General features: G+C 38.0%; 2 protein-coding genes across 4 annotated transcripts; one reads left to right on the top strand and one right to left on the bottom strand.

The window, feature by feature from the left end:
* Nucleotides 1–624: 624 nt before the first annotated feature.
* Nucleotides 625–4561, top strand: LOC141585819 (putative methyltransferase PMT24). 3 transcript variants are annotated; one of them, XM_074406860.1, is made up of 11 exons: nucleotides 625–724; nucleotides 767–1179; nucleotides 1317–1359; nucleotides 1537–1940; nucleotides 2052–2318; nucleotides 2409–2558; nucleotides 2653–2923; nucleotides 3005–3115; nucleotides 3200–3647; nucleotides 3752–3946; nucleotides 4041–4561. In XM_074406860.1, the coding sequence occupies exons 4-11, from the start codon at nucleotides 1581–1583 to the stop codon at nucleotides 4267–4269; spliced, it is 2031 nt and encodes a 676-aa protein (XP_074262961.1). In that variant the 5' UTR covers nucleotides 625–724; nucleotides 767–1179; nucleotides 1317–1359; nucleotides 1537–1580; the 3' UTR covers nucleotides 4270–4561. The 3 variants fall into 3 exon arrangements, with proteins under 3 accessions (XP_074262961.1, XP_074262960.1, XP_074262959.1); XM_074406859.1 differs by having other exon boundaries at nucleotides 767–1359; XM_074406858.1 differs by lacking the exons at nucleotides 625–724; nucleotides 767–1179 and having other exon boundaries at nucleotides 1257–1359; nucleotides 1537–2318.
* A 196-nt stretch (nucleotides 4562–4757) lies between these two features.
* On the bottom strand, nucleotides 4758–9389 carry LOC141585821 (protein kinase STUNTED). The gene is made up of 10 exons (XM_074406861.1): nucleotides 9013–9389; nucleotides 8828–8925; nucleotides 8485–8722; nucleotides 7774–8406; nucleotides 7429–7680; nucleotides 7162–7325; nucleotides 6990–7066; nucleotides 6379–6526; nucleotides 6129–6278; nucleotides 4758–5446 (listed from the first exon to the last, which is right to left on the bottom strand). Exons 1-10 carry the CDS (start codon nucleotides 9149–9151, stop codon nucleotides 5207–5209), a joined length of 2139 nt encoding a protein of 712 aa, XP_074262962.1. The 5' UTR covers nucleotides 9152–9389; the 3' UTR covers nucleotides 4758–5206.
* Nucleotides 9390–9638: the final 249 nt, after the last annotated feature.

The raw sequence follows: 9638 nt of genomic DNA, 5'->3' as shown, positions 1-9638 counted from the left end.
AATCGCCATAACCGTTCAACGGAGTCAAGTACTGCATTTAAAGAAAAATAGCACTAAATGTCGTAGTAGAGCAATTAACAATAGTCTTCAACATAGTAATGTCCACGTAGTACAACAATAAAATAGCCTTCCTGCCCACTCAAACCCATAGTGCAACCCCACAGTCGGCGACCTAATCGGTCGGCAAACCACCTCCCTCTAACGTCGACAACAGTTATTAGGGTGTGGGTGCGTAAAATAGGAGGAAAATGGGTGTGTGAAATTAAGATGATAGATTAGAGAGAAATTAGAGAGGGAAAATGGGAGGGGGAAATGAGAAGGGTATTATTGTCAACAGTGTACTGTAATGATTAAAATTTGTACTGCGAAAATCAACACCCTATATTTATTGAAAAGATAATAATGTAATGAAAGAAAATTTTATTTATTACCTTATTTAGTTAGATGCTTTTTGGAGGGAAAATTAAGAGAATTTTTATTTTCTTAGTAGTAGGGGGATGAAGGTTCATTTTTTTTGAAGAAATGGAAAGAATCCGAACTGTTAAACGCTCTCGACTTAGTGAATCCTTGTCACACGCATTACCATTATGCCAAAATTACTTTCAATAAACTTTTTTTTTTTTTACCAAAATTGATTGGTGCGAAAGATAAAGACTCTTATCTCTTAAACGAGTGATACTATTGATAGAGGATACTCTTAGAATCCTAAAAAAAATAAAAACATGTAGACATGTAGACATGTAGTGCATCATAATTAATAAAAAAGGAAAAATATTAAAGCATTATCTTGTTTGTATCACCCACCAACTTAAAACATTGTAATTTCTTCGTGTTTGACGCCCCTGAAATTGAGCATGCTTGATTCAGGAAGCAAGCATCCTGAAAATGGTATCCATCTATTTGATGGTGTAGGTTTGAAGTGTTATGGTAGTTTTAGTATGGAAACAAATGGTGTTCAAATAGAATCTCATGACAATAACACACATGGTGGCCTGGGTTAGAGTTAAGGTTTGGAGTTGTTGGATTTGCCTGAAAGCTTTTATGAATTGTCTTTGAAAGACGATTTAGTTGAGCAAAAAGCAGAGTTGGAGGTTCAAAAGGGTATTATTGTCATTCCAGAGGAGACACTATTATTGACACCGACACACTCAATTCAATACAGTGACACTGACACTACTGGTAAGTAAGAGAGAGAGTGGTAAGAGTGGTAGTGGTAGTGGTAGCTGCCTTTGTCATCATAATCATCAACTAGTATAAAATCATCACTCTCTAATCTAATCTCTATTGCATTCCCTTCAACATTTGATCTTTTGCAGCGATTAGCCTTTCTCATTCCTGAATCTCTCTAACTAATCAAAGGTACAACTACTACTACTACTACTACTACTACTACTACTACATTCTTCTTCTCTTTTACTTTTCATCTAATTAATTAATTGCTGCTTTTCATTTTTATTAATCTACCTGTCATTTCCGAATTCAAATAGGGATCATATTGTGGTATTGTTTATTGAATTCTGTAATGCTGTTTAACAGATACTGACAGACAAATAGGGATCATATTGTTTACTGTACCGGGTATGGGCATGGGGAGGAATAGCCGGGTTGATGGGAGGAAGTCGTCAAAGTATTGTTCCACCATACTTATTGTTGTTATGGTAACAGCTTGTTTAATTGGGGCCTGGATCATGATGCCATCACTTGTGGATCCTCTAGGAATCACTAACAAACTCACCCAGGATACCTCTACCCACTTTAATCATAATCATAATCATAATCACTTTATTCCAGAGGAAATCGTGGTGGTAGACAACACTTCAGAAGAAATCGTAAATGATGAGCATGGATCCACAGAAACAACTGACCAAAGTCAATCTACTGAGGATGACAGTTATAATAGTTCAAACCAGAAGACGGAGGAGGAGGAGATACAAACGCAAGTTGGTCATGATGGAAACAAACATCTAAATGAGGAGGAGTCTACTGATGAAACAACCTCAAAAGCTGCCTCCAAGAATCAGCCTGAAATATTGAAAGAAACTTCTACTCAGATCGGGGCTTGGTCCACTCAATCAAAAGAGTCCCACAAACACAAGGAGTCTGTCAAGGCAAATAAATATAAGTGGAAGCTTTGTAATGTCACTGCTGGCTCAGACTATATCCCTTGTCTTGATAACATCCAAGCTATTACAAAACTCCCTTCTACAAGTCACTATGAACACCGCGAGAGGCACTGCCCTGATCAACCTCCTTCCTGTCTCGTTTCCCTGCCTCAAGGATATAAGACTTCTGTCAAATGGCCCAAATGTAGGGAAAAGGTAGGTATATATGCTTATTACATTCACTCATTCCTACTTTTGTCCTGCTCATAACAACTCACACCCTTCACTTGTGATTTATTTATGCAGATATGGTTCGCCAATGTACCCCATATCAAGCTTGCACAAGTCAAGGGCCATCAGAATTGGGTACAAGCTTCAGGGGAATACCTTACTTTTCCTGGTGGAGGCACTCAATTTACGCATGGTGCTCTACATTACATTGATTTCATTCACAAGGTCATAAATTTGCTAATGCCATTTTAATCATGCACTTATCTATGCCTATTGGATTGCACCAAAAGTTTATTATTTTATATTGTTTTGAGTTCAGACAGTTTCTGATATTGCATGGGGAAAGCAAACTCGTGTCATATTGGATGTTGGATGTGGTGTGGCAAGCTTTGGAGGTTATCTTTTTGACAGAGACGTCATCGCTATGTCACTGGCTCCCAAAGATGAGCACGAAGCCCAAGTACAGTTTGCTCTTGAGAGAGGAATACCTGCAATCTCTGCTGTCATGGGTACAAAAAGATTACCCTTCCCCAGTATGGTTTTTGATATTGTCCACTGTGCACGTTGCAGAGTCCCCTGGCATATTGAAGGTCACATCCATCTTCTACTCGAGCTCTTGATTTTCAATATATTTAAAAATTTTCGTCCATTCTAAAGCTAGTTTTAATTAGGTGGTAAACTCCTTTTGGAGCTGAACCGTGTATTGCGACCTGGCGGCTTTTTTGTGTGGTCCGCTACCCCAGTTTACCGAAGTGATACAGAGGATGTTGCCATATGGAAAGGTGCTTTAGCTTGCTGACTTAATCTTCTCCTTTACACTGCTATGAAATTTGGAACAGAGATCTAAAGTCTAAACTGCTATGTAGCTATGTCGAAGCTAACAAAGTCAATGTGCTGGGAGCTGCTAAAAATCGGAAAGGATAAAGTGAATGGAGTATCTGCAGCTGTATACAGAAAGCCTACTTCTAATGACTGCTATGAAGAGAGAACAAGAAATGAACCTCCACTTTGTGAAGAATCTGATGACCCAAATGCAGCATGGGATGTGTCATTGCAGGCATGCATGCACAAGATACCAACACATCCATCCGAACGAGGTTATGAATGGCCTGCTAAATGGCCATTGAGGTTGGAGAAACACCCTTACTGGTTACAGGATTCTGAGGTTGGAGTATATGGTAAAGCAGCACCTAAGGATTTCGTTGATGACTACAAGCATTGGAAACTTGTGTTTGAGAACTCGTATCTCAATGGTATTGGCATTGACTGGTCTTCTGTAAGGAATGTCATGGACATGAGAGCTGTTTACGGAGGGTAAGTTATCCAACTCTTTTTTTAACTCCACCCATCAATTACCTCTACTACTTTTTTCTTTGGTTGTACATAAAAAAAATACAAATAATACTTTCCTTTTTCAGGTTTGCAGCTGCACTCAAGGACATGAAATTGTGGGTCATGAATGTAGTTCCACTCACTTCATCTGACACCCTGCCAATTATATATGAACGCGGTTTATTTGGAATATATCACGACTGGTGCGAATCATTTAATACTTATCCAAGAACATATGATCTTCTCCACGCAGATCACCTTTTCTCTGATATCAAAAAAAGGTCGGACTAGCTTTTTTGTGAAATGATAACCTGATCTGCATATTCTTTGACGGTTTTGATAATGTTTTTTTTTTTTTTTTTTTTTTTCTATCAGGTGCGAGTTTGTGGCCGTGATGGCAGAAGTGGACAGAATCTTGAGGCCAGAAGGGAGGTTGATTGTAAAAGATGACGCTGAAACGATAGCGGAGGTTGAGGCCATGGCCAAATCTCTACACTGGAAGATTCACTTCACTCTTTCCAAGGAAAATGAAGGATTGGTTTCGGTTCAGAAGACAAAATGGCGACCATCGGAGGTGGAAACAATTACTTCAGCCATAGCTTAAATTTAATGGGTGGGGTTAGTTGATACCTCTATATATGATTGTTGAATAGGCATACAAATTCTGTTATCATAGTGGAAGTGAAACTGAAGCATCCAATACTTGTAATCTTGTTCGCTTGTTTCCTGTTAGTTTTTGTTCCAATGCTTGTAATCATCAAGAAAAGGGTTTACCATAAACAATCGCAAATGTTGATCGATTAATAGTCATAGATGGTGTTCGGTTGTAAGCAAACTCGACATTTGCTAATCACATATCCCAAATACATTATTCGAATATTAAAATTGAAAAATTACTGTACAAAAAGAGTAACTACTCGTCTACACTCTACACCCCATTCCTCTGATCACTTGAATGTATACGGTTTTAAAATCGACTTATATATATAAACAAACTTATACAAAATAGAAATGGTTTATTATATTTATTTACAAAGAGTAAAGAATAAAGATTAGGTTTTGTTCATGTTGATCTTGTTGGTGGTGTACAGATGGTGAAATAAATTCTTATTTCTTTAGCAACAGCAGTACAACTTTTTGATACACTTACAAATTTGTATATACAAGTTTCAATAGAGCAACAATTGTGCCTACCCTTTCTACCTACATTTGGGGTGGGGGGTGGGGGAGCAGCCAATATGAAAAATGCATAAATTCTAGCAACTATACACATCAAAGCACTAAATTAGTCTCCTTGTAATTAACTAAGCGTCTCGGACTCTTTCTGCCTTAGGACGACACCCCCACAAGGCCACAACCACCCACATTTCCTATGCAGCAGGTCAAGAGTCTCAAGACAAATGATCAGGCGGGTCAAGTTCTCTGGAGACACAAATGGTCGAAGAGAAGAAAAAATAGCCATCTACAGAAAAAAAAAATAAAAAAATAAAAACCTTTACTCCCTATGTATAGTTGAGAAATCGGAAACTGCATGTCTCGTCTCAATCGAAGCTTAATGAGCGGCTCCACCTGCCTCGGAGATACTCTTCTAGTGATACATGTTCGGTGCTGCCTATGGATAGGGAGTCGTCCTCAATGTCGAGCAAAGCCAGATTCAGGTGGGATTGGATATCTGGCTGAGGTAGACCTTCTTCATCCAGGCCGTCAATGTTGTCTAAGGCACTGACTTGTAGCCTTGCCCATTTCACAACATCAACATCGCCTTCCAGGAGCTTCAATATCTGCCTCAACCAAAAGGGCGTGAAATAAGATTTACTTGAACCGTTCATTGGTCTAGTTAGTCTAGTACGATATGAAAAGTCAATGTAGGCCACATCTACGAATGACGGAGTACAAACTCTAGAAAAGCTAATTTGAGCTCGAGCTTAGGTGGATTCGAGATCGGTTTGAAAACTGATTCCAAACTTAACATATAACTTAAGTAAAGAATCTTTATAAATTTGAAATATAAAAACAAACTTAAATAGGTTTACTGATCCAGGCCTTCGTAAGCAGGAGCTTGGCTTGGATTGGGTCGAGGTTAGATCATGCTCAAGACGAAGACATTTTTTTACCGAGTTTTAGTTGAGCTGTGACCAAACCAATTATGAGGGCTTGTCGTTCGGCACAGCTCACATGCAACCCAAGAAATGACAATACTCTAGTGCACTCCAAACGTCAGTTTACATAACAGATTATACGATTTGTGAAAACGGGGTACATTTGAAAAAACAGCAAATTTAACATCAACTGACATGAACTTATTGTTAGGCAAAGACAAATACTCTTTGCTCATCTACATGATTACCAGCTCATTTAATTAAATGAGTATCTAGATTAATCAGACAATAAACTCGTCAAATGCAATACAAAATTTGTTGCAGAAAATACTACTATGCTCGTATATTTTAACTAGCAACTTACAAGTCTCATTTGAGGCCGTGCTCGAGGTGCGCGTTTGATGCAAAGGGTAGCGGCTAAAACCATTCTCTCAATCTGGTCACGGTTATAATTACTTCCCATACAAGGATCTAGGAATCTGGAAACCTTACCCCCATTCAGAATTGGCTTAGCCTGAAGAAAATAAAATTTCACTTTGTCAAGATATAGATTTCACTTGAGAAATTGAAGGTCGTAGATTCATAATGATAAATGTTAAGACAGAGTCACCTACCCACATAACCAGACTCTCTTGGGATTTGGGTGGATCATTGCTTATAGGCCTTCTTCCAGTCAGAAGCTCAAGAAGTACAACCCCGAAGGCATAAACATCAATTTTGTCTGTCACTTTACCGTACATGAAGTATTCAGGGGCCAAGTAACTGCAGCAGTAAGTTAGACGACACAAGTTATGATCAGACAGCAGAAAGGAAGCATTTACATACCCTTAGACTTTGGTAGTCTATTAAGACCATTATTTTCTCACAATATACAATAGTTACAGCTTCATGAAATATATGTTTACATGAACAAATTTGACATTGTATATTTGTACTTTAACGTATATCTGAAGAGATTAATGGTCGATGGTAACAGTCATTTTCAAAAGAGGACAATGTGGGTTCCACACTTCCACCTTTTCCCCTCATATCTTCAATTGGAAGGTCTGAAGTTGCCAAAAGTCTGAACGAGTTCCCTACATTATTGGAGTTGAATCACCATTTAGCATGACTACTAGTCTACTAGGACTAAGGTGGGGCTCCAGCATAGTCTGAAGCTCAGACTTTGGCTTCAGCCATAAGATTTGGTTGATGATCATACGAGTTAAGAATTCAATTCACATACCCAAACGTTCCAGCCACGTCTGTGCAAGTTATATGCGATGAGGTAGATGCTCGTATAGCATATCCAAAATCAGAGAGCTGAGCAGAACAGAAGAGATAAAGGATCAGGAACATGTAAATAAGTAATGACAAAAACTGAAAACTAATTAATATCAAGCTACAAAACTCATTACCTGTGGTTCAAAATACTCTGACAATAAAATATTTGAGGACTTGACATCTCTGTGTATCACTGGTTGTGAACTGTGGTTATGAAGATAATAAAGTGCCTTAGCCACACCCAGAGCCACCTTGTATCTCTCATACGAACCAAATGCAGCAAGGTCTTTGTTAATGCCTGTCAAAACTCAAAAGTATGAATAGTTTATACTCTAATAAACATCATATCACTGACAGGAAAATTTGAGAAGTCTTTATTATAAAGTTGGTCTGTGCATTACCATGAAGATTTTCTTCAAGGCTTCCCCTGGGCAAAAGGTTGTAGACCAATAGAAGATTCCTGTCCTCAAAACAGAAGCCAAAGAGCGATATGATATTCTTGTGATGCAGGGATGTGATTATCTCAATTTCCATCACAAATTCCTTGTATACATCCTCATTTAGCTTTTTAAAGATTTTTACAGCTATTTCCTTGCCATCAGGAAGACAGCCTCGATAAACCTGACTGCTGCCTCCTTTTCCGATCAAATTTTCTGCCATCAGCAAATTCTTTCAGAACAAATCACCAAAGTTTATTAACAATTTACACAATCAAGGAAAAGCTAATATGGTTTCAGAATTCAAACCAGGTTCAAAGTTTGATGTTGCAGACTGGAGCTCCTCAAACTTGAACAGCCGACATGTTGAAGAATACTTGTCATAGAGACATTCTAATTTTCTGGGTAGGTTGTTAGAGTCAGACAATGTCTGGGTGCCCACTTGAACTAAAGTGTCACTTTGTACACCTTTACAAACACAATTGTCTTCTAAATGATGACAAATTTTGGGGGTTGAAAACGAGTTGTCAGTCCATTTTGCAAGAGATACATCTAGAGAAGAAGATGCGTTAGAATGTTTTCTTGAGGAAGATAATATACGGTGAAGGAGTGGCCAACCTGGTCCATGCTCAGGCAATTCTTTTACCAAAAATGAGAGTGAGCTTGATTCTAGTTGCAACTTTTGGGAGAGTGGTAGAGGCATAGCATCCTGATGGTGGATAGTACCATTTGGTTTGTCTGTTATGTTAATGGTTAGTGTAGACCTGTCAGGGAAAGCAGAGTTTGGAAAACAAACAGAGCAATGCTGGTCAGGAATGGTCTGAATAGGGTCAGCATCAAATTTGAGTATTGTGGATTGATGGCCATGATTCAGTTTTGAGTAGATTGTTGATGATCTCTGAAGCGCTTCCAACATATTGTTTTGTTGAAGGTTAGTGGGTCCTGAATAATGGAAAATGTTGAGAAACAAGTGTAGTTAGGTAGGAACACAAAAGAAGAGTAGCCTGAATGAAAGAATACCTTTGGAGTCCTTAGTAGCATCTCTTTGGAAGACGACCTTTCCATTACGAAGAGCAAGGACAGAACAGTCCTTAGGTAAGTTGTTTGCGCAATACTTGGCGACTGAAATGGATGAACGGATGGTATGATGTTTGGTAGCAGTGCCAAGTATAAGGGCAGTAGATGAAATAGAAGCGGCTTCACGGACTAATACTTTGCGGATAGATGAACCACGGCATATCTTAAGCTTTAGATGAACCTACCACCAAACATACATACATGATTCAAATTGTAATTCCATCACCTAAATCACTAATAACTAATTAACTAACTAACTAACTAACTAACTAACTAACTAACTAACCTGTCTCAAGTTGCAAAATCCTTCATAAACACCAAGAATAGAATCAAATGCCTTGACTAATGACAGCAACGATGATTTACCATTTTGATCAACAATTTCTATACAAAATCATTAATTAATTAACGAAACCCTTAAATGAGGAAGAATGAATTAATGAATTAATTAATAGAAAGAAAGAAAAGTACCGTTAGAGGGAAGAACATGAAGAGCAATAACAAGATCACCAGGTTGAGCAACTTTAACAAGTGACCAAGTAAGCAACTCTTTACTTTGAGCATCCATCTTCACTCCCACTATCACCGTCTTCCCGCCGTCTTCCGTCATTTTCTTGCTTCAGGAATGATCAATGATCAATAATCAATAATCAATGATCAATGATCAATAATCAATAATCAATAATCATTCCTGGGAAAATATATGCGGTTATACTCCGTAATTTATATATATATATAAATTAAATTAAATTAGATGTGGAGTATGTAGACTGTAGAGTAGTTTGGTTGTGGGTTTAAGGTTCAACCGCCGTCTGCTTGCTTATCAATATCTCCCACCAATACGCATTACTCTCACCTTATTACTTATTACCATCCAATATCCCCCCATTCTTTCATTTTCTTATTTTTACATCTTTTAATTACTCAACACGCCACCCGGATGGTGCCTTCCACCTTTATTTTACAAAATTTAGATGGTTAAGACTATTAATTCTTGTATCTTATAGTATATCTCTTCCCATTTTAAAGGACGTTGATCAAGTGCTGCCGCTTACTTCTACTTACCATTAATTTTTTTCATTAAATAAAATTACTTA

Source organism: Silene latifolia, chromosome 6 (genome assembly GCF_048544455.1).
Source record: "Silene latifolia isolate original U9 population chromosome 6, ASM4854445v1, whole genome shotgun sequence".
NCBI classification, from domain to species: Eukaryota; Viridiplantae; Streptophyta; class Magnoliopsida; order Caryophyllales; family Caryophyllaceae; genus Silene; species Silene latifolia.
The sequence above is the reverse complement of the archived record's forward strand: the minus strand, read 5'-3'. Positions and strand labels throughout refer to the sequence as shown.